The 25,396-nt window shown below is 44.1% G+C and overlaps 1 protein-coding gene across 1 annotated transcript in view; it reads left to right on the forward strand.

Annotated features, from left to right (window-relative positions):
* Nucleotides 1-25,396, forward strand: part of SEPTIN6 (septin 6) — a 92,128-nt gene that overhangs the window by 15,666 nt on the left and 51,066 nt on the right. The window contains exon 2 of the mRNA XM_049767620.1: nt 1,452-1,647. Within this exon, the coding sequence (XP_049623577.1) occupies nt 1,481-1,647 (167 nt within the window). The 5' untranslated portion in view covers nt 1,452-1,480. The remainder of the gene's footprint in view (nt 1-1,451; nt 1,648-25,396) is intronic.

Here is a 25,396-nt window from a genome sequence, read left to right on the forward strand (position 1 = left end):
GGCACGGGGGACCATATGGGCTGCCAGGATTCGAACCAATGCCAATCCTGGGTTGGTTGTGCTATCTCTCCAGCCCCTCGAACTTCAATTTCTTACACATAGTCAGTTTCCCAGCACCATCTGTTGAAGGGGCTATCTTTACTCCATTTCATATTCCTGCTTCTTTATCAAAAATTAGCTGTCCAATGGAGACTATTCTGCTGAGTGAAGTGAGTCAGAGGGAGAAGTATAGACATATACTCACTCACTTGCGGGATATAAGGAAAATAAAAGACAGTATGGTAATAATATTCAGAGACAATAAAGATGAGTGCTGGGAAGACCACCTGGTTGTGATGCAAAAGCAAAAACAAAACCAGAATCAAGACAGCAAGATATGGCACTTTTTTAACTTAAATACTGCAGGGCCAACAGAGCAAAAACTAAAACTTAACCCTTACATATCACACCAGTGCCTGGATGAACCCTGAGTCCCTCAGGAATGATCATCAAAACCCAGTTGCCCACAACCCTTCCCCACTCATTTCTCTGGTGTGAAGTTGATTTCTGCACAGTCTCTTTGTAAAACAAACCAAGGAGTGGCCTTTGTGAGATCCTTTGGAACCTGCTATGTTTCTTTTCCTCAGCAGAATTAGTCTCAAGTATTCAGTCAGACCAAACCTTGGAGGATGTTCCATTGGGTCATCTGGAGATGGCTGGACCTCCACAGGGAAGGAAGGTGGGAACAGAGAGGAGAGGAGAGGAGAGATTATTTATTTGACGAAAGTCCATTTCCCCTTTTCATGAAATCTGAAATAGCCCGTGAATACATGTTAAGAAAGCTTGACATATTCCTTGTGGTGAACTTGGAAAAGACAGAAAAGCCAAAAGAAAAACATGCTTAATCCCACCACCCGGTGATTGGTGAGAGTCGATGGCATTGGCCTCCAGTCATTTTCTGGGCCTAACTCTACCTCTCCCTCACTGTCTCTGGCTCAAAAAGCAGTATAGCCTCCATTTCCCAATAGCTCAGAAAATGGGAGAATGAAAAGGAAATGGCGCTGGTTCTTTGTCTCTCCTCTTAAATGACTCTTGCTAATATGTGGCTTTTATTGTGAACTTGTGATCATTCCAGTCCATAAGAAGTCAAGAGAGGTTTTACTCTTGGTTTTTGTTTGTTTGGGGGACCATGCCCAGCAATGCTCAGAACTTACTCCTTACTCTGCACTCAGGAATTACTTCAGACAGTGCTTGAGGGATTGAATCCAGGTTAATCATGCAAGATAAAAGCTTCACCTGCTGCACTGTCTCAAAACTCTTATGCTTTGTGACTTAGTCAGTGATCTTTCTCACAAACATGTCTGTAATCATAGTGCTTAAATAAAGATATTAAAAAATCACACCAGAGCATGGCATGGCAAGGTTGCATGCTCACAGTATGACTGCTCCTCACATCTTTCTTTCTTTTTCAGGAGAGACAGGCTTGGGCAAATCCACGCTGATGGATACCCTGTTCAACACCAAGTTTGAGGGTGAACCAGCAACGCACACACAGCCTGGCGTCCAGCTTTGTGCCAATACCTATGATCTTCAAGAGAGCAACGTGGGGCTAAAGCTCACCATTGTTAGCACGGTGGGCTTTGGGGACCAGATCAACAAAGAGGACAGGTAAGGAAGCTGGTGGGAGGCCAGAGGAGCTGACCCCTTTTGAGAATGGGGTAGTCAGGCTGCAGATATCCCCCAAAGCCTAACTTCAACCTGAATCTTTAACTCCAGCAGTTGCTCTATCCCATATAATTTGCCAAAGGAAGGGTAGCTTTCTTTTTTTGTCACATTTAAAAGGTACTCTGGGGTTACTCATGGCTCTGTACTCAGGGATAACTCCTGGCAAACTTGGGGGCAACATATGGTATATGGGGGATCAAACCTGGATTGGCTACATGCAAGGCAAGCACACTGTCCGCTGTACTATCTATCTGTCTAAAGAAGGGTTCTTTCTTGGACCAGAGGGAACACACTGGACTAAGGCACTTGCTTTGATGTATCTGAGTTTGATTTGATCCCTTTCACTAAATGATCCCCTGAGGACTACCAGGGAGCAACCCCCAAGCATGGAGCTGAGAGTAGCTTCTGAGTATTGCCTGCTGAGTATGGCACTCAGATCTTCAAAACCAGGCTGTGGACTATTGGAGGCACCAAATACTATACCCCAAACCACACTAGGCATAAATTTTGAAAACAGAACCAGGAGAGGGCCTTGAACACTGCAGAATGTATCCACCAAATTCCTTAAAATACAAAATGAAATGAATAAAAAACATCGACATGGCCCAGTGAAAGAATATAGGGATTAAAGCACTTTTCAGTGCTAGAGTGACAGTACAGCAGTAGGAAGTTTGTCTTGCACATAGCCAATCTAGGTTCGATTCCCCACCACCAAAGATAGTCCTGTAAGCCTCACGGGAGAAATTCCTGAGTGAAAAGCCAAGAATAATCCCTGAGCCATGTGTGGCCCAAGATGCAAAAAAAAAAATATTTGCACTCTGCATGCAGCCAAGCCCACATACGGTCTTCTGAGCATGACATGCATGACCCCTGAGCACAAACTGGAAGTAACCCTGAGTACAACTAGGTGTGGTTCAATCCTCTCCTCAATAAAAGAAGGTGACATTCGGGGCCGGGCGGTGGCGCTAGAGGTAAGGTGCCTTCTTTGCCTGTGCTAGCCTTGGACGGACTGCAGTTCGATCCCCCGGCATCCCATATGGTCCCCCAAGCCAGGATCGACTTCTGAGCGCATAGCCAGGAGTAACCCTGAATGTCACCGGGTGTGGCCCAAAAACCAAAACAAAACAAGAAGGTGACTTTCTAGTATATCTGGACATCACCAGTCTCTGCCAGTCTTTTTTTCTTTTGTTTTTGTTTTTTTGGGCAACACCCGTTTGATGCTCAGGGGTTACTCCTGGCTAAAGTGCTCAGAAGTTGCCCCTGGCTTGGGGGGACCATATGGAACACCAGGGGATCGAACCGCGGTCCTTCCTTGGCTAGCGCTTGCAAGGCAGACACCTTACCTCTAGCGCCACCTCACCGGCCCCCAGTCTCTGCCAGTCTAATAAGGAATGACTTTGGGCTGGATAGATACTACTGAAGGAAGGCACATGACTGACCTAGGTTTGATCATCAGCATCCTATAAAATCTTTTGAACCCTGCCACAAGTGACCTCTGAATACAGAGTCCGAAATGTCAAGTGTGGCTCCAAATCAAAAAATAAAAATAAAATGAGAAAGATTTTGTCCTTATCCTCTAAGCCTTTATGAGGGAACCTGGTTTTATTTTATTTATTTAACCTATTTTATTTTTTGGATTTTGGGTCACATCTAGTGGTGCTCAGTGGTTACTCCTGACTCAGAACTCAGGGGTCATTCCTGGCGGTGCTTGGGAGAGCATATGGGATGCTGGGGAGAGAACCCTGGTCAGCATGCAAAGCAAATGTCCTACCCACTGTGCTATTATTCTGTCCTGTAACTTAATTTTTTATATTTTAATAATTTTTATTGTGACCAAAGTGAATTACAAATCTTTCACAGTAATATTTTAGGTACATAGTGACATTGAATCAGGCAGATTCCCACTACCAGTGGTATCCTCCCTCCACCCCTGTTCCCAGCATGCGTCCCATGTCCCCCTCCTTTGTCACCCGGGCTACTATTATAAGTGGTCCCCTCTGTGTATAGCTAGTTGTAGAATGAAAATCAATTTTGGTGTTGTTGAGTTTGAATTTGGTGTTTAAGTCTGATCATTTTTTTTATTTCTAGTCAATTGTAACTTAATTTTTTAAATTAGGACACTAATTTATCAAGATATTCATGACTTATTGTGAATTATCATGATATATTAAGTTATTCATGTTGAGTTTCAGGCACACTGTTCCACCACCAGTCCCACCACCAGTGTCCATTTCCCTCCACCAGTGGTCTCAGTCTTCCTAAAGCCCAGTACTCAGTTTCCTTTGTTATTGTTCTTTTTTGTTTGTTTTGGGGGCCACACCTGGTGATGTTCAAGGAGTTACTCCTGGCTATGCACTCAGAAATAGCTCCTGGCTAGAGGGACCATATGGGATGCCAGGGGATCTAACCTTGGTCCTTCCTAGGTCAGCCACGTGCAAGGCCAACACCCTGCCTCTGCTCCACCGCTTCAGCCCCTTTGTTGTTGTTCTTGTTGTTTTGAGCTATACCTGGCTCTTCACTCTGGGGTCTTTCCTGACAGTGCTTAGGCACTATATGGGGTGCCAGGGATTACCCCAGTTCAGAGGTATGCAAGGCAAGCGTCCTACCTGCTGTGCAGTCTCTCTGACTCTAATTCTCACTTTGCCTTTGGGCATTTGTTATTCTTCTGGAATGTTTTTGTGATATCCCCCAAATGAGCTAGCTCATTCTATGTGAAGATTGGTTTTAAACAAATAAGATCAATGGAATAAGTTACACTCTCTCACGAGCAGGCTACAAACAGGTAAAGGTCAATGGCAATGAGAACATGGATAAAAAGCAGGCAGTTTTCTATGGCCAGCTCAGGTGTGGCCCCAAAACTGAAAAACCTGAGACAGTCCAAGAATTCAAACTTAGGAGAGTGAGAAAGGAACTATTATAGACAGGAAAATTATGGTATCAGTATAGTTAGAGGATAGTATCGCAGAAAGGAACTGATGAACATTACCAAGGAAAGTGATCGTTGAATTGCTTAATATATACCAGAGACAGAGGCACAAAACAAGCAAAAACTAAAGCCAAAAGAAACTTCTAGACTGAAATTAAATGAATGGTTACCAGAAGAGAGCCCCAGAGCTTTCCATTGAAGTATGAAGGGAATTATGGGAAGGGTCAGGCTGAGGTGTTTGAAATGCAAAGCAATTCAGAATGCTAGGGTATGCTCGGGGAAGTAAAGTGGTTCTCTGTTTTTGTTTCAGTTTTCTTTATTTTTTTATGGGGAGCTACACTCAGTAGTTCTCAGGGCTTACTATTGATTTTGAAATCAGGGATCACTCCTGGCAGGCTAAAGGACCCATATGGGGTGCTGGGGATTGAACCTAGGTCGGCCACGTGTAGGACAAACACCCTACTCACTATATTATTGCTCTGGTTCCCACGTGGTTCAGTATAATGGGACCAAAAGAATCACAGTTGCTAAAAGGAGCAAAGTGAGAAATTGGAGAAACAGTACATTAATGAAGGTACTTGTCTTGCAAGCAGCTGACTTAGGTCCTCTGATCCCTGCCAGGAGTGATGCTGAGCACAGAGCCAGGTGAAAGCCCTGAGCACAGCCAGGTGAGACACAACCACTTGTCCCTCACCTTCCAAAAATGATGGAAAGTGATTTTTCACTTCGATGTGTTCTATTTCTTGGCCAGACCTTTAACTCCATTGAAGTTAGGATGTGAATATTCACCTGGGTCTTCTCTGTGTTTATGGCTGGCTCTGAGCAAGGGAAAAATGAGCCCAAAGAAGTGCCAAGGGCCAGATCTTGGAGGCGGAACTTCCTGAACATGCAGAAAGGATGTTACTAGAAGAATTTGTTTTATTTTATTTTCCGGGCCATATCCAGCAGTGCTTAGATCTGGCTTCTTTTTATCCATTCAGGGATCACTTCTGGTGGGGTTCAGTATACCAGATGTGGTGCTGGGGATTAAAACCTAGGTGGGCTATGTGCAAGGCACATGCATTCATTCCTGTATTCTCTCTGACCCCACTGGAAGATTTTAAAAAGTGGAGTTATAGGAGCAGAGAAACAGCTCATCAGACAGAGTATAGGCTTTACTTGCTTAAGGCTCAAGTTCAATTCTTGGTAGGGTCACCACTAGGAGCTACTCCTGAGCACAGACCCCTTAGCACTGGCAGCTACTCTCCAAAAAAACATAGAATGGTAGATTCTGATGGGCCTTTCAAGATAAGATAGACATGAAACAAAACCAAAGGGAAAGTGTTGGACATATGAGAGAAATCGGGGTACAGCAATAAAACAGCTATTGAAATAGAGGAAAGGTGGGGCCGGGCGGTGGCGCTAAAGGTAAGGTGCCTGCCTTGCCTGTGCTAGCCTTGGACGGACCGCGGTTCGATCCCCCGGTGTCCCATATGGTCCCCCAAGCCAGGAGCAACTTCTGAGCACATAGCCAGGAGTAACCCCTGAGCGTTACCGGGTGTGGCCCAAAAACCAAAAAACCAAAAAAAAAAAAAAAAAAAAGGAAATAAAGGAAAGGAGATAGGTTTGGTAAGTCTGTGTGGTTCAAATTAATGGGATTTGTTCAAGACTTGCTCTGGGGTGTGAAGGCTAAGAAGAATCAAGAATGAGGTCCGGATTTTCTATTTTGGACAAATGGGAGTTAATCTTTTTTTTTTTTTTTTTTTTTGGTTTTTGGGTCACACCCGGTAACGCTCAGGGGTTACTTCTGGCTATGTGCTCAGAAGTTGCTCCTGGCTTGGGGGACCATATGGGACACCGGGGGATCGAACCGTGGTCCATCCAAGGCTAGCGCAGGCAAGGCAGGCACCTTACCTTTAGCGCCACCGCCCGGCCCCGGGAGTTAATCTTAAGAAATGTAGTTTTTTCCTCTTTTAGTTTTTGTACTTTATCCTGCTGTGTTTAGGGGTTTCCTCTTGCTCTTCACTTGGGGATCACTCCTGGAGGTGAATGGGAGACATCTGTGGTGCTAGGGAGCAAACTTGGGTTGACTGCATGCAAAGCAAACACCTTCCCTATTGTACTAGCCCTGGCTCTGAACTAGGTTGGCTTGTTTTTGTTTTTAATTAAACAACCAAACTCTGCTCTAGGGTTAGAGAAATTATGCAGAGGTCAAAGTGCATGCCTTTCACAAGGCTAATCTTTGTTCAATCCTTGCACTGCTTCGGGTCCCCCAAACACTGCCAGGAGGCCTCCCTGAGCACAGACCCAGGAGTAAGCTCTCAACATGAACAAGTTTGGCCCTAAAACAAACTATGTTTTGGACAGGCTGAGCTCATGTGGTCTGATCTGTGGAGAGATAAGAGGCTCTTCTGTGGCAGGTAGATGAACATATGGATTTAGATGTCAAGAGTGGGTTGGAGCTTGCCATACAAATTTAGGGTGTTTAATTTGTCGGATTCCAAATGAGGACACATATGGGCTCAGCTGACCATCAGAGTGAGCCAAGTAAGTGCTGGGCTCCTACCAAAGCTTTTGTTTTTTCTTTGAGCTACATCTAGCTATGCTCAGGACTTACTCCTGGCTCTGCACTCAGAAATCACTCCGGTGGTGCTCGGGGACCATTTGGGATGCCGGAGATTGAACCTGTTTGGCCTCATGCAAGGTTTATCTGCTATATTATCTTTTGGCTCCCAAAACTTGTGAATCTTAAGTTAGCAGATGGAGTAAGAGCATTCTGGAAAAAGACCGAACAGTATTAAGCTGAGATGTAGGAGGAAAGACAGCTAGGGATGGTTGGAGATTGGAATGTGCATGAGGTAGGGGGTGAGGCTCAGAGATAGGACTTGGTGAAGGCTAAGAGAGGCTCAGGCACCATCTGTGTTTAGCCAGATGTGACCCATGCACTAGAAGTGTCATCTTATCCTTTAAAGTGTCTCTTGTCTCTTTGATAAACTTTATCTCGAATTTGGTTTTCCCCTCAAAGTGACAACAGTAGCACTTGTTTGCTTACCTTAAATACATGCATACGCATATGTCCACATATAGCTCTTGATTAAGAACTGAATTGAGCTGGAGAGGGTAGTACAAGGGAGAAGGAGCTTGTGTTCATAGGGTCCCCTTAGTACCTTCAGGGAATGATCCCTGAGCACAGCTACGTGTAACCCCACCCTCCTCTGCCCCCCCCCCACTGAACTGAATTCTGTTTCTCCTTTTGAAATTACAAAGGAAAGGGACTTCTCTTTTCATTTGTTTTGGGGCCATATGGGGACTATGCAGTGCTGGGGACCAAACATGGGGTGCCCACATGCACCTTTTTTAAAAAATAGAATTATTCTATTAATCTTGGTTGCTGACCAATAATTTAGGAGGAAAATGGTTGCGTATCAGTGAGCACTTACTGTCAGTTTTATCTTGTTCAGGAAATTTTTCCCAGTTCTCTGGGCCAGTGTGCTATCACAATGGATAAGGCTCTTGCCTCACACACAGCGGCCCTGGGTTCGATCTATGGCATCCCACATAGTCCCCTGAGCTTGCCAGGAGTCATCCCTGAGTGTGGAGTCAGGAGTAACCCCTGAGCATGGCCCCAAAGCAAAACAAAACAAAAATCAGGTTCCCCAGTTCTTTCACTAACAGTAATAAGAAGAAGCTATATTGTTGGCTAGTCTGAGGGTCACACCTGTAGATGCTCTGAGGCAGGCTATTCTTTTTTTTTTTTTTTTTTTTGGTTTTTGGGCCACACCCGTTTGACGCTCAGGGGTTACTCCTGGCTATGTGCTCAGAAATCGCCCCTGGCTTGGGGGGACCATATGGGACGCCGGGGGATCGAACCGCGGTCCTTCCTTGGCTAGCGCTTGCAAGGCAGACACCTTACCTCCAGCGCCACCTACCCGGCCCCAGGCTATTCTTGATTCTCTGCTCAGGAATGAGCCTTGACAGTGCTCAGGGGACCCTGTAGGGTGCTAGAGATTTGAAGTAGATTTGGCAGGAAACAAACCAAGTGTCTTACAATCCCTCTACTATCATTTTGGCCAGAGAAACTGAAGGGTGTTTTTTTGGGGGGAGGGGAGAGTTTAGGCCACACTCGATGACGCTCAACGGTTTTTCCCGGCTCTCTGTTCAGAAATCGCTCCTGGCTTGGGGGACTATACAGGACGCCAGGATTTGAACCACCATCTGTCCTGAGTCGGTTGCATGCAAGGCAAATGCCCTACCGCTGTTTTATCACTCCGACCTCTCATACTGAAGATTTTTTTGGTTTTGGTTTTGGTTTTGGTTTTTTGGGCCACACCCATCTGATGCTCAGGGGTTACTCCTGGCTAAGGGCTCAGAAATTGCCCCTGGCTTGGGGGGAACCATATGGGACGCCGGGGGATCGAACCGCGGTGGTGATCTGTCCTTGGCTAGCGCTTGCAAGGCAGATACCTTACCACCTCGCCGGCCCCCATACTGAAGATTTTAAAGGATGGAACTGATATGGTCCCTTACGAGTGTAGTCTATGGCTTCCATTATATTTTTCACATCCTTATTACAAATATGATACATACACATAGAAAATTAAATAATACAAACTCAAATAAGTCGAAATGAAAAGACTTCCTGCAGTTGGTCTGCGGAGCAGACATGTAGTGAACTCCAGGGATTTGTAATAAAAAGCAACACTTTTCTGCCCTGACCATCTGGGCATGATATGTCAAGGCAGCTGCATTGGAATGACGCATCAGAATGCACTGCTTTCCCTCAGGGTACTTGGGAAAACTAAGAAGAGCATCAACTAAGAGTGAATCCTAGAGAAGTCACCATTTAAAAGATGGTGGAAGGGCAGGAACAATAGTACAGCAGGGAGGGCTCTTGTCTTACATGCAGCCAACCAGGGTTCAATTTCCAGCATCCCATATGGTCTCCAAGCACTGCCAGGAGTCATTCCTGAGTACAGAGTCAGGAATAACCCCTGAGCATTGTCGGGTGTGACTCTATCCCCCACCCCAAAAGATGCTGGAGCAAAAGGAATACAAGAAGGAAATAGAAAGGCTAGGAAGGAGTAGACAGACTTTGGTTCCAACTTCATCTTCCGTCACTTCCACCAGGATTATCACTTAGTGGAAAAGTACTATAGTGCCTTGGGGCCAGAGCGATAGTCAGTGTTTGCCTTGCATGTGGCCAATATAGGTCGGAACATGGTTTGAATCCCGGCATCCCATATGGTCCCCTGAGCCTGCCAGGAGTGACTTCTGAGCACAGAGCCAGGAGTGCCCCCAAAAAACAAACAGAAAAGTACTAGCCTTGCATGTGTGAAGCTCTGAGTATGATCTCATGCACTATGTATATTAGTGAGAGAACTGGGGAACCTGATTTTGTTTTGTTTTGGGCCACACCCAGTCATGCTCAGGGGTTACTCCTGGCTCCACACTCAGGGATCATTCCTGGAAAGTTCAGGGGACTATATGGGATACCAGAGATTGAACCCGGGGTAGCTGTGTGTGAGGTGAGAGCCTTACCCACTGTGCTATCACACTGGCCCAGAGAACTGGGAAAACTTCCTGAGCAAGATAAGACTGACAATAAATGCTTCACTGGTACCCAATCAATCAGGGATGGAGAGAGGGAGAGAGAGAGAGAAATGAAACCCAAGAAAGGAAATGAAACTCCATCATGTCACTTAATAGCTCATAGATTTTTAACCGGGGAGTTTAATTCTCCAAGCCTCAGTTTCTCACCTGGAAAATGGGAATGATCTTCACACTACACTTGGAGGGTTGTGGTAAAGCTCACTCTCTCTATAGAGAGAGAACACATATGCCATGTACACTTGACCTATTTGGCATATGAAGTGCTTCAGTAGTGCCTGGTGAAATAATTAATGAACTGTAGTCCTGATCATGTCTTTCATATTATTGTAGGGGGGTTGTGAGTAAAAGCTAGATTGCTTGATTAGTAAAAGAATGGGAGTTACAGAAGTAAAGGCAGCAGAACAGTAAAAGGAACAATAATGAGTCAAAGATCAGATTCATATTTATATTACAAATTGTTGCAAGTCAGCCCCTGAAGAGGTTGACTGATGGAGGGATGGAGGATGAGGCCTTTCTCCTCCAGCTCGGACCACACGTCTATTACCCTGTTCAGTCGGCGGTTCTGAGGTGAATGTGGCGGGAAGAAAGCCAACAGGCAGTCAGGCTTCTGAGGAAAACAGCTCTTTATTCCGTGAAGAGTCCGAAGCCAAAAGTCCTAAGAATAGGTCCAGGACAAAAAGTCTCTTGCCTTCTATAGACCCTTGTGTTTATGCCCCAGGATCAGGTACCACCCAATGGTGGGAGCAGAATCAGGTACCACCCTAGGGTGGGAGCAGAATGCCAGGTCACACCCTAGGGTAGGGCACAATCACCAATCAGGGTAGGGTCAGTAACAAAATAATCCCATTAAAATGTTTACGTATACAACAAATATAGTATATAGGAAAGAAAAGACTTTAGGAGATGGAATTGATAGGTGCTTTCTTTGTCCGCAGCTCAATTCACAGCACCCATAAGGATCTCTGGATGTCTCCGGTCCCATCTTACCCCTGTTAAAAACAGAAAAATTTAGGGACTGGAGAATAGTATAACAGATGGGGCTCTTCTTTAGTATATGGTAAACCCAGGTTTGATTCCCAGCATCGCATTTGTTCTCCAAGGTGCAGAGCCAGGAGTAACCCCTTAGCAATGCTAAGTGTGGCCTCCAAACAAAACAAATAAAAAATAATAAAGAATTTAGTATATTTAAGCCAGGAGGAAATAAGGGAACTGCTGAAGAAGTAGTGCTGGGAAAATAGGCCATCTATTAGGAAAAAATAAGAGGAACTCTTCCCACAGACATCATTCACAAAAATAGATCCCAGTTGGTTTAAAAACAGATGCTAAAAATATGAGGGGGAAATATAGGAGAACATTTTTATAACTTCAGGACAGAGACTTTTCAAACTGATACAAAATCCAGCAGTTACTGAAGAAAAATTCAGCGGATAAATTTTTTCTTTATTTCTGTGGGGACTGACCCAGAGCCTCAAACTTATAAAGCATATGCTCATACCACTTGAGCTATATCTCTAACCATAACTTTTTAAAATCTTATTTATTTATATATTATTTGTGAAACTAGGCAGTTTATTTATTTATTCATTTATTTATTTATTTTTTGGTTTTTGGGTCACACCCAGCAGCGCTTAGGGGTTACCCCTGGCTCCACACTCAGAAATTCCTCCTGGCAGGCTCTGGGGACCATATGGGATGCTGGGATTTGAACCAATGACCTACTGCATGAAAGACAAATGTCTTACCTTCTCCAGCCCCTTATTTTTTTATTTAAAAAAATTTTTTTTTGATTTTTGAGTCACACCCGGCAGCGCTCAGGGGTTACTCTTGGTTCTACACTCAGAAATCGCTCTGGCAGACTCGGGGGACCATATGGGATGCCAGGATTCGAACCACCAACTTTCTGCATGGAAGGCGAATAACTTATCTCCATGCTAACTCTCCAGCCCCCATTTAAAAAATTTTTGAGGTAATTTATTTTAAATTTTTGGGGGGTAGGGACCCCTTTGGGCCACACTCAGCCACGCTTAGGTTACTCCTGGCCCTGCCCTCAGGAATTACACTGGGCTGGGTGAAAGGATTATATGTGTTACCAGAGATTTGATGCCGGTGGGGATCCTGGGTGAATTGTGTGAAGTGGGGGGTGGGGGTGGGGAGAAACTACAGTGGGGGAAGGAAATCTATCCTTCTGTCTATCCTTTTTGTCTTCTCCACCTCTGCTGTGCTCGATCTAGGGCTGTGAGGCAGCAGATTCTAGGCAGATCTAGAACTCTGTAGCAAAGTCATTCCTAGACCTTTCTTTCCCAGGCCTTTCAGAAAAGAATTTCAGGGAGAGACGAGCAGTGAAGTAAAGATAGGTTTTATTTAGAAATTCTGAGGAAGGGGAGGGAGAGGATAGGAAGAGAGAGTAATAAATTAAAGAGAAAGCAGTCAGGGGCCAGAGAGATAGCATGGAAGTAGGGCATTTGCCTTGTATGCAGAAGGACAGTGGTTTGAATCCTGGCATCCCATATGGTCCCCCTAGCCTGCCAGGAGCAGTTTCTTTCTTCTTAGCATGGAGGTAGGGCCTTTGCCCTGCATGTAGAAGGATGGTGGTTTGGATCCCAGCATCCCATATGGTTTCCTAAGCCTGCCAGGAGCGATTTCTGAGCGCAGAGCCAGGCATTGTCCCTGAGTGTTGCCAGGTGAGACAAAAAAATAAAAAGAGAGAGGAATCAGGCTTCTCTGAAAGTGGAGAGAACCCCCAGCACACACCTGCAGCGTTGAAGTGTGAACGTCATATCTCAAAAGGCATCATGTGTATGTGGCCAACATGTGCGTGGACTGGTGACACACATGTGTGAAGCGGTGCCACATGGGGCCAGGGAACACATGTTAATTCATTTTAGATTATTGCAAAACTTTGTATGTGGGGCCAGAGTGGTGGCACAGTGGTAGGGCATTTGCCTTGTATGCGGCTGACCTAGGACAAACCGAGGTTCGATCCCCCGGCGTTCCATATGGCTCCCCAAGCCAGGAGCGATTTTTGAGCGCAGAGCCAGGAGTAACCCCTGAATGTCACAAGTTGTGCCCCCCCCAAACAAAAAAACTATATGTGAAAATACATCATAAATGAAAGCAAAAATAATAGAGATTGAGATTAAACATTTGCAACTTATATATATAAAAGATGTTTGTACAATAGAAGAGAACTTCTGTAATTCAATGAAAAATTAGATAATTGACAGATGGGAAATATAAATGGCTGATTAGCATAGCATAGTTTCATCAGTGACTAGGGAAATACAAATTGAAACGAAATACTTTTTACTGATTTACGAAGATGAGATTAAACAATAGCTACTAACTTGGCTACTATCCGTATAGAACATAAATTGATATAGATTTTTAGGAGGCAAATTTGGCCAGGGCAGAAAGACAGTACAGCAGATCAGGATGGCTTTCATGCACCCAACCTGGGTCCAATCCCATATGACCCCATGAACGCCACCAAAAGCAATCCCTGAGAGCACAGCCAGGAATATGCCCTAAGCACTGCTGTTTGTAGCTCAAAAATCAAAAAGAAAAATGTCTACTATAATTTGACTTTATGATTCAGTAGTTCTAATTATAGGTACACATGCATCCTAGAAAAACAATTGAAAGTGTTCATGAAGAGCACACAGAAAGCTACAACATTGGATAGGGAAAAAGGCATTTTAAACCGTTTGAATTTCCCTGTAAATGAACACTGGAATATATACCATGGAATTGTCTTTGATAGTTTAAAATTATCCAGCGGGTCTCTGGGAATGTTAAGATTTGCAAGGCAGTTGGCCCTTTTTTGACCCTTGTGTCACACGTGATTCCCCCAGCACCACTAGGGGTCACTCATGAGCCCAGAGCCAGGAACAGTCAGTCCCTGGGCGTTACAGGGTGTGGTTTAAAAGTGCCCCCCCTCCTGTGGTTTGATCCCTGGCATCCTATATGGTCCCCCGAGCCAGGAGCGATTTCTGAGCTCAAAGCCAGTAGTAACCCAAAACAAAAAAAATTGTGTCCCTCCCCAAAATTTATATGTATCTACAATGACATGTTAGTGAAGAAACCTTGGGAAACAGACTGTAGGGATAAAAAATACGAGTTAACTTTGAAGGAGAGAATATATGCATGTATTACTTACATAAATAAAATGAAAGCAAAGTTTTTAAGTTTTTTTTTGGTTTTTGGGCCATACCCGGCAGTGCTCAGGGGTTACTCCCGGCTGTCTGCTCAGAAATAGCTCCTGGCAGGCACGGGGGACCATATGGGACACCGGGATTCGAACCAACCACCTTTGGTTCTGGATCGGCTGCTTGCAAGGCAAACGCTGCTGTGCTATCTCTCCGGGCCCAAGTTTTTAAGTTTTAAGGGAAGAATGTGACTTTCATTTACCTATTGGGGGTGTTCTTTTGGATTGACCCAATGTTTGATTCCTGGTACTGCCTATGGTTCCCCCAAGCACTGCCAAGAGTGATTCTTTTTTTTTTTCCTTTTTTTGGCCACACCCAGCAGTGCTCAGGGGTGACTCCTGGCTGTCTGCTCAGAAATAGCTCCTGGCAGGCACGGGGAACCATATGGGACACCGGGATTCGAACCAATCTCTCCGGGCCCAAGAGTGATTCTTGAACTTTGAGTAGCACCAAGAATGGTCCCCAAAATCAAACCAAAAATATTTTCTAAGCTTGGAGAGAGAGTACTGAGGTTAAAACACTTGCCTTGCATGCAAATGACCCCTGTTCTGATTGGTCTTTGGAGCATCACTTGATGCTGGGACTGTAGATCTGTGGTAGACCATGTTCCATGCATGTCTGAGGCCTTGGTGGGTTAGCAAGAGGGGGTAGTGGAAGACTGGCTGAGGATCAGCAAGACGACGAAGCTTAAAAAGGAACGGGCTAAAGGGGTGAGAGATGGGATAGACTGAAGAAAAAGAATCTGCAGAAAACCCAATTAGAGGCCAGATTACTCCAGGGAGATTGCTTGAAGCACTGCATTTCCTTTCTTTTTCTTTTTCTTTTTGATATTTAGGCTACACCTGGCAGTGCTCAGGGCTTATTCCTGGCTCTGCTCTCAAGAATCACTTTGGGTGGGGTTCATGGGGTCATATGGGATGTAGGGATGGGACCCAGCTTGTGTGCATGCAAGGCACATGCCTGACCTGCTGTACTCTGTACTATCTTTTGGACCCTGGCAATGCATGTGGGACCCTCTGGGTTTGATCACTCACACTGCTAGGAGTGACTCAACATTGACATGTGTGGGCTAAATATTTTTAAAAGACAGTAACCAAATTTGATAAGGATGTCATCTAAATCACTTGAGGTTTTTATTCTTTTGTTGTTGTTGTTGGTTTGCTTTCTTTGTGACAGTGATAATGTGAGGTGCCAGGGATACTAAAATAGGAATAGTCTTTTAGTTCAGGAGTTTGAAGTTCAGTGGATGGGGAACATTCTATATAGAGTCTATAGGGCTGGAGAGCTAGTATAAGGGATCAAGGCATTTGCCTTGTACAAGACCATCCCTGGTTCAGTTCCCAGCACTGCAGTCTCCCAAGTGCCACTGGGTATGACTCACACAGAACAAATGAAACTGAGGGGCCAAAGAGAGAGACAAAGAGAGAGAGAGAGAGTAACTAGGTTTAGACGTTTGATTTGCAGTTTGATCTCCAGAAAATTAACAAATTATGGTTCCCAGTGTCCTGCCAGGAATAAGAAATGAGTACCACTGGGTGTGCACCCAAAATGCAAAAAAAATTCTTAAATTAATTCTGCAGGATGTGGGAGTACAGTGACGAAGGCATATGGTTGGGCATTGTGGGATCAGAAAGAGTAATGGGCTGTCTATCTTAGTGGTAGAATAAGCCAAAACAGATAGGAAGTTATCAGGAATGGCTGAATTAAGTCCTTAGAGTCTTGTAGAATAAGCTACCTACCTGGTGTATAATTGTCTGTTCAATTATTATTTGTTGAATGAATGAGTGAAATGAACATTAATGGCAGAAATAAAATACCATTACATTTTCCTCACTGAACTCAATCTGGTTGTTGGTGAGAGTAGAAAAGCCTTTTTTTTTCGGTATTTCTTTTGGTTATTGTTGGATTTGGGCCATAGCATCACCAAGTGTAAGGTGTGCCCCCTCACAAAAAAAATCAGGTTCTCTGGGCTTAGTTATTTCCCCTGTAGAAGCTGTGTTCTCTTTTAAACATGTTGTCTCCTTTTCCCCCCATCACATTTATCTAATTATTTTGCTTTTATTTGGGGGCTATGCCTGCTGGTGCTCAGGGATCACTCCTGGAAGGCTCAGGGAAACATCAATAAATGTATGTTGGGATCGAACTGGGTCAGCTGCACATACAAGGCAAGTTGTTACCTGTACTGTCTTTTCTTGTTTGTTTTTGGGTCACACCCTGTTGTGCTCACTGCTTACTCCTGACTCTGATCTCAGGTATCAGTCAGCAGTGTGCTAACAGGACATACTGGGATGTTGGGGAGCAAACCAGGGTCAGCCACATGCAAGGCAAGTGCAGTACTTTTGCAGTACTATCTCACCACCACCCTGTACTGTCTCTGAACAAGTCTATTTTGCTTCATTAAAAATGATTTCAGGGGCCAGAGCGGTGGCGCAGAAGGAAGGACCGCCGTTCTATCCCCCGATGTCCCATATGGCCTCCAAGCCAGGAGCTATTTCTGAGCACATAGCCAGGAGTAACCCCTGAGTGTCACCGGGTGTGGCCCAAAAACAAAACAAAAAAGAGTTCAAATAAATAAAATCTGGTTCTTTGAGTTTTGTCAGATAAAAATTCAAGGACAAAACTGTAAGGCGGAACCAGGGAGAGCCCAAAGGACTGAATACAGACTTTGCATTTTGCATTCAGGGGGCCTGAGTTTGATCCTGAGCACCTCAGGATTGCCTGTTTATCAGGTGAAATGTCTCTTGAGCTCAGAGCTGGGGGTAACTGGCCCCAAACATGCAGGGTATATACACTCCCTAGAAGTGATGTGAGCTTTCTCAGGGTTTTTTGTTTGTTTGTTTGGTTTTGGTTTTGGTTTTTGGGCCATATCCGGTATGCTCAGGGTTTTCTTCTGCTATCACCAGGGCTTTTGAGTTGAGGATTTTAAGGAATAAGCTAGCTAAATTTGTTGCTTTAAAATTTTATTACTGTAATTGATTGTTCAGGATAACAGCATGTAGTGACAGGATGCAAAAGTTGTAGCTGGACGCAAGGCATGCATACTTCACCTCCAGTGGCCTATCTCTGGTCTCTGATTTTGTTTGTTTAGGAGCCAAAACTGGTGAACTTGAACTACATCTGGTGCAGTGCTCAGAGATAATTTCCAGGGATGTTCAAAGGTTGTTCCTGGAAGTTCTCAGGGATCCTACCTGGGGCATGCAAATCATGTATTTCAGTCCTTTGAGTGACCTCCAAGAGTGAGCTGACTCCAGAGCCCAAATATGCAGAAGGGGCTGAGTTTGGGTAGTGCAGTTGGGTGGTACTCACTGCCACATGCAGATTTGAACTACTGGCTTGTTCCAATATTGCCTGTGTTGTTACCTCCTTATTATGAACCAGGGGGTGTATGTTAATTTCTACTTTAGGCTTCAAGGAGGAGAAAAGTATACCAGGGTCAGGGTTCTGCTTTCTGAGCATGCTCCAGGGGATGGCTCAAACTGGCTTTCTTATGTCCTTTCTTAACCTAGAAGTTGGTTACCTCAAGGTTATTCTGATCAAGGCCTTTTTCTGTCAGTCACATGAGATGTCGCCATTTTGGTCTCTCCTTTTTGGGGGTTTTGGTTTTGAGGCCACACACCTGATTTTTTCATGGCTTCATATCTCTCTCTCTTGAGAACAGAGTGAGTTTGTGGAGCTGGTCAGGTGCAGACATGGCTACTATGTTTTTACCCCTTTTCTTCTTAAAGTAGTTTCCCACATTGCCTCTTTTCTACGGGGGGTCAGGAGGAGCTGGGGAGTTGATTGGTGAAGCCAGGTTTGGGGGAGTTGGGAGGAAGTTGGGTCATACTATTCAGTGCACAGGGACAATTTCTGGCCCTGTGCTCAGGAGTGATCCCTGGTGGTACTCTGGAGATACCTGTGATGGAATCTGTGAGGTCTTCATTACAAGCCAATAGCCTTAATGTATTATGTCTCTTTCCAAAGCCTGCATCTCTGACCAGTGCTCAGTAATGCTTGTGTTCTTGCTTGATCTCTGGACTGTACCCTGGCAATGACGTAAGAATATTGTTTATTCCACTTTGAAGATTGCAGAGGGCACTGTGGAAATGTTTTGGTAGTACTTGAGGAGGAGTTCATGGTGAATGGAGCAGAGGCTGGAGGAGGGGGAAGATGAGACGAGAGTCAGTGAGCTAGTGACACCCTGACTGTGCAATCTGGACTTTGATGTCTGACATGATGTTCAGCATGACATGACATGGCTATGAGCAGACTTTGTAGGCGCACAACAGGGAAAGCTTTGATATGTTTGAGTGGGAGAGGAAAGGAGACTGGGGTGACTCATTTCTAGGTGTGTTAGAAGTTGGATAGGAAACTGAGGCCCTAGGAGGGAGGGAATAATTCCCCTAGGAATAATGTGAACATCATCTGTAGAATGAGAACATAAGATGGTTCACTATAGGGAGTCGGAGTGATAGTAGGGTGCTGACCTGGGTTCAATCTACAGAATTGATCTGAGCACCCCTGGCTGTGGCCCCAAAAGTAAGAAAAATGGGTCCAGAATTGGACCTCAGAGACAGGCCAAAACTCTAAGCTAAAGACAGTGAGAAAGATGGGACTGAAGAGATAGCACAGTGGTAGGGCATTTGCCTTGCTTGCAGCAGAGCCAGGACGGACCCGGGTTTAATTCCCGGCATCCATATGGTCCCCTGAGCCTGCCAAGAGCAATTTCTGAGTGTAGAGCCAGGAGTAACCCCTGAGCGCTGCCAGGTGTGACCCAAAAACACAAAAAATAGTGATAAAAGAACAGGTAATTATGGTGCCAGTATAGTCAGAGGACAGTATCTCAGAAAGGAACTGATGATGGGCAAAGTAGTCAGAGACTGAGAAATAAAAAAACAAAAACAAAAACAAAAAAACCCTAAAACCAAAAGAAACTCCTAGACTCAAATTAAATGATTGGCTACTAGAAGAAAAGCAGGTTGGGTAAAATCTGGTCAATGAGAACAATTGTTTGGTGAAGATAGAATGACTTCTAGTGGTGAATTTTATTTACAGTATATACATGTTGGCATTCTGTCATACCCACCTGAAACTTCAACAGTAAAACAACGCAATGTTATTTTGATAAAAATTTGGGTTTTTTTGGGAGGGTCTCACATCCACAGTACTCCTGCCTCTGTGCTCAGGGCACCAGATGTAGTGCTAGTGATCCAGCTGCGATCAACCATATCCAAGGCAAAGTGCCTTAATGGTCATTGAGAAGCAAAATAATTATTTTTCTATAAAGGCTATTTAGAAAACCCAAGGTAATCAGCTAAAAATAATTATAATGAACAATAGTTAAATAAAGTGGTTCGTTTCAAAATAAACATGCAGCAAGCTGTAAACTACTGTCTGGTCAACCAACAATAACCAATTAGAAAACAATGCAACAGCAGACTCTACGAGACCTTCCATTGTCTGTTCCCCTCTGCCTCCCTCCCTGAGTCTCTTATTATTCTTTTTTTAAGGTTTATTCAAGTAACATAAAATTAACTGTTTTGAAGTGAACAATTTCAGGGCCATTTTCATTTTAATGCATTCACAATGGCACCAAATTTCACCACCTGAAAAGGAAAACGAATAAACATTCCCCTCTTCTTTAACCCTTGTTCGAACTCTTCTGTTTTCTGTTTCTGTGACTATTCTAGCTAGCTCACAAAAGTGAAATTATACAATACTTGTCCTTTTATCTCTGACTATTATAAACTTATGGGTTTATTTGGGTGGTGAAAGTATCAGACTTTTCTTCTCTTTCATGGCTGGATTAATATTCAATGAAATGGATGTTCCATTATCTAGCTATTCTGAATGTTGTTTATCCTTTCACAGGCTGATGCACATCTGGTTGTTTCCACCTTTTATCGATCATTGCTTATTATTGTTGTTATTTGTTATAGTTTACTGTTGTTCTCTCCTAACTCTCAGCTGTCTTGCACTCTTTTCCAAATCCAACTTGCCAAGCTCATTTTTGCTTCAGGACCATCATATTTATGTGGAATGTCCTTCTGCCAGGTTTCTCTAAGGCTCTCTCGTTGTCATTCCTGCTGTTTAAATGTTACATTCTCAGAGAAGCCTTCTCTGATCACTGTATTTAGAGTAGCTAAACCCCGCAGTCACTATAATTTTATGCGATTACCCTCTTTTATCGTTTCCATGGTATATGTGAGATGGAGAGAAGGCAGGATCTAGACCAGGGGTTGTTTTGTGCTTTTGGTCTCTCCAGCAACTAGCGAGGCCTATGGACTTATTCTCAGAATAACAATTTGAAATGCCCCACATACCATAATGATACCAGAAATAAAGCGACCAAGTTATTTTGAAACTGCCACTTGGTGGTCCAAATGCTTTTCTGTTCATTCTTTTTTTTTTTTTTTTGGTTTTTGGGCCACACCCGTTTGAAGCTCAGGGGTTACTCCTGGCTATGTGCTCAGAAATCACCCCTGGCTTGGGGGACCATATGGGACACCGGGGGATCGAACCATGGTCCATCCGCTTGCAAGGCAGACACCTAACCTGTAGCGCCACCTTCCCGGCCCCTTCTGTTCATTCTTAACATAACAGGATCTAATAATTCTGGAGCTGGGATGAGTCTAAAATGCTACTTTTTTAAGATAACTGCAACAGGAAACAAAAAAAATATGATGGGACCAGAGAGATAGTGCCTGGCATGTGACCAACCCCTGGTTTTGTCCCTGGCATGAGGTGATTCCTCAAGCACAACTTAGATCTACCAGGCACAGCTCTTTTGGTCACTGAATACAACGAGAAGAGCTTTGGTGGTCCCTGGCATCACAAGGCTTGAAGATGCTCCTTAGGACTTGAATCACTGGACTGATAGGCTGAGAATCACCAGGACTGGCTCCCAGACACCCAGAGCATTTCTTGGGAGGCTCCCCAAAATATATTAATGATTTCTCTTGGTTATGAAATAACTGTTACTAATAAACTTACTGTTAGCGGCCAAGAGATAACAATGAAGTAAAGGCATTTTCATTTCATGTGGCTGACTTTATTTCAGTTCCCAGTTTCACATAGTCCCTCAAATAGTTCTGAAAGTTCAGTCCTGAGCACAGAGCTGTGAGTAGCTCCAAACACTACTGGGTATGGCCCCAATCCTCCTTTCAAAAATGACTTTATACTGTGCTTGAAGAACTTGTTAAACTTCAGTTAGAGTTGAACGAGAAAGATGTATATTTTCCTAGTCAAATTCACAGATCATATGAATTCTTCCTATAGAAACTTTAGTGGTTCTTGGGCCTCAGATTCCTACCCTGGGGAATGCTGATACTAGAGGTGAATTTGGAGTTGAAACATGGAATTTCTGTTATAAAAAGCTTTGTAAATCATGGTACCTAAGTGAGATAACCAAAGAAAGGAAAACTAGAGAGGTAGTACAGGAGCAAGGCACTTGCCTGCTATGCAGACAACTCAGGTTAGATTCTTCACACCCCATATGATCTCCCAGGCATTGCCAGAGTAAGCCCTGAGCACTGCCAGATGTGGACAAAAAATGGCAAAAAATAATAAGCATTTAAAAAGAACCCTGCCTTGGCTGCTCAGGTCATGGTTCACTGGATTTTGGGGCCAAAATCTAGCAGTTCTCAGTGACTATTCTTGGATCTGTGTTTAGGAGCGCCCCCTGGTAGTGCTTTAGAGACCAAACGTGGTGTCAGAGATTTGAGCCAGGGTTTGTAGAAAGCATAGCAAATGCCTTTAACCTCTGTATTATTTCTCAGCTCAGCCTTTCTATTTTCAATTAACTAATTGTTTGGGGGCACATCTGTCTGCTCAGGGCTTATGCCTGGCTATATACTCAGGGGGAACACTTGGTGGTTTGCAGGGGCTACTCCAGGCTCTGGAATATTGGTTCAAGGATATTTACTGTTGGTTTGGGGAACCATATGTGTTACTGGAGATTGATGAGGGGGTAAGCCCTCTATTACCATCTCTCTGCCCCCAAATATTTGTTTATTTCCTGGGGTTGTGGTTCTGGCTTTACTTCTGTCTCCAAGTTCAGGGATTACTCTTGGTGAGACTTAGGGGACCACATGTGATGCTGGGGCTCAAACGGGGTGGATGCATGCAATGCAAGTCACTATCCACGCTATTCTCTCTTCAGCCCAAAATATATTGATAATTTCTATTGGTTATGAAATAACTGTTACTGTTAAAGAATATTGGAAGGGGCCAAGAGATAGTAATGAGGTAAGAGCTGTGAGCTCTTGAGCACCACCAGTGCACACATGCACGGGAAGTGCTTTACCCCTCTACTTACTATCTCTCAGTTCCACTTTTCTATTTTGAATCACTTATGGCAGTACTCAGGGAACTATATATAGTTCTGTGGCTTGAATTAGCATCAGCCACCTGAAGGTAAGCATCGTAACCTCTATTCTATTGCTCCAGACCCCCTCACTTTTGAAAAAACAAACAGAGGGCTGGAGATATAGTACATTGGTTAGGATGCTTGCCTCAAACATGGCCAACCTGGCTTCATTCCCCACCATCCCTCTCCTAAGTACATCAGGAGTGATTCCTGAGTGCAGACATAGGAACAGTCTCTGAGCATTGTCAGGTGTAACCCCAAAACAAGCAGAAAAAGTATTATGGACATTTAGTAAAATAGAAACATTTGGGGGGAGCTATCCAGATGTGCTCAGGGCTTACTCCTAGCTCTACTCAGGGATAACTCTTGGTGTTTTGTGGGGGAAACTGTGCAGGGTATCAAATCCAGGTTGGCCACGTACAAAGCAAGTGCACTACCCATTCTACTATCTCTCTGGCCCCTATAAATAAATAATATTCAAAAAGAAAAGAAAAGCCAGAATCCAGAGCAACTGTGAGGCTGTAAATTTAATCCCCTGGTGTCTTACATGCACTGCAGGGATCCTGACCCTTTTGCAATCCAGGATACCCTACAAAGGGTTTTTTTAGTTTTGGGGTCACACCAGGTGATGCTCAGGACTTACTCTGGGTTCTGTACTCAGGAGTTACTCCTGTTGGTGCTTAGGGATGCTAGGGATCCAACCTGAATTGGCCGCATACAAACACCGTATCAATTCTACCGTCTCTCTGGCCCAGGCCTGGAAAAATTTTAAAGAAAATAAAATAGAATCCCTGTCTTAAAAAGTAAAAAAAGAACAAACAGTAATGAGATTAGAGTGAAAGTTTTGCAAGTAGATAGGAGAAATTAGAGGGAAACCCAGACTAATGAGTCAGAGGGATAGGAAAGTGGGTAGTGTGCCTTCCTTGCATGTAGTAAACCCAGGTTCGATTCCCAGCTCATGTTTGGTTCCCTGAGCCTTCCTGGAGTGATCCCTGAGCACTACTGGGTGTGGTCCCCAAACAAAACAAAAGAGCAAAAGGAGAGCTGTGCTTTTATCCACTCCTGGACCGAAGCTTCCATTTTAGAAAGAAGCATCATCTTTGCCAAAGAATTAAATATCACTTAGCAAACCAACCTTTTTTCTTTCTTTTGGTTTCTGGGTCACACCTGGCCATGCAGTGTTTACTCCTGGCTCTGCACTCAGGAATCATTTCTGACATGACTCAGGGAACCCTATGGTGCACGAGAGAAACAACCCGAGTCTGCCACGAGCAAAGCATGCAGCCTACTCACTGTGTTATCACTTGAGCCCCAGAAACGTCTATTATCTAAGGAGTTTGCCCTGGTTTGGGGAGGGGCTATGGTAAAGGATTTTGTTGACCACAGGCTGGAATCAGATGAACACAGCAGAGGAGAGGGTGGGGATGGGTGGGAGTAGGTTATCCTGGGATGGAAAATCATTGGGGGGCATGACAAAGAGCTGTGTGTTAAACATATATTTCTTTTTGGGGGAGCCACACCCTGCGACGCTCGGGTTACTCCTGTCTCTGTGCTCAGAAACCGCTCCTGGCAGGCTCAGGGGACCGCTCATATGGGATGCCGAGGATCAAACCCAGGTCTGTCCAGGGTTGGCTACGAGCAAGGCAAACGACCTACCTCTGTGCTATTACAGATACATGCTAAAAATACTTTTTTCCCAGTTACAAGTTATTTATTAGAGCAAATATTGTCCACTGATCAAAGAGATTAGTTTCTTTATGAAACATTGACAGAACAGTAAGTTAACAGTGACGATAAAACTCCTCTATATACAGTCTGACTTTGAGTTATGAATTATGCTTTTGAGTTTTCATACCCAGAACTCCCCAAAGTAAATGATCAGCTTTTAAATAGTTCACAAAGAATGAACACCCAGGCATTAAATAGAATCTTAATTCCTTGAATCTGTCTGAATGGCTACTCCCTCATCTGAGAGGAAGTGAACTCCATTTATCTAGAGACTAGAAATGGATGGAAAGTTCAATAAATGAGCTGGAAACACAACTCATTCCTGGGAAACTAAGATTTGATTTGGCCACTGCACTGTTCCTTTTTTTAAATTAATATCTTTATTTACACGCCTTGATTACAAACATAATTGTGGTTGGGTTTCAGTCATGTAAAGAACACCCCCCTTCACCAGTGCAACATTCCCATCCCCAATGTCCCAAATCTCCCTCTTCCCCACCCCACCCCCGCCTGTACTCTAGACAGGCTTTCTACTTTCCTCATTCATTCACATTGTTAGGATAGTTCTCAATGTAGTTATTTCTCTAACTGCACTCATCAATCAGCCCTCCTCTCTGTTTTGTCTCTGAGAATTATTGCAAGAATGTCTTTCATTTTTCTTAAAGCCCATAGATGAGTGAGAGTATTCTGCACCTATCTCTCTCCCTCTGACTTACTTCACTGAGCATAATAGATTCCATGTACATCCATGAATAGGAAAATCTCATGACTTCAATTCTCCTGGCAGCTGTATAATATTCCATTGTGTATATGCACCACAGTTTCTTTAGCCATTCATCTGTTGAAGGGCATCTTGGTTGTTTCCAGAGTCTGGGTATTGTAAATAGCGCTGCAATG

The sequence above is a fragment of the Suncus etruscus genome, chromosome X, assembly GCF_024139225.1.
Source record: "Suncus etruscus isolate mSunEtr1 chromosome X, mSunEtr1.pri.cur, whole genome shotgun sequence".
Lineage (NCBI taxonomy): Eukaryota > Metazoa > Chordata > Mammalia > Eulipotyphla > Soricidae > Suncus > Suncus etruscus.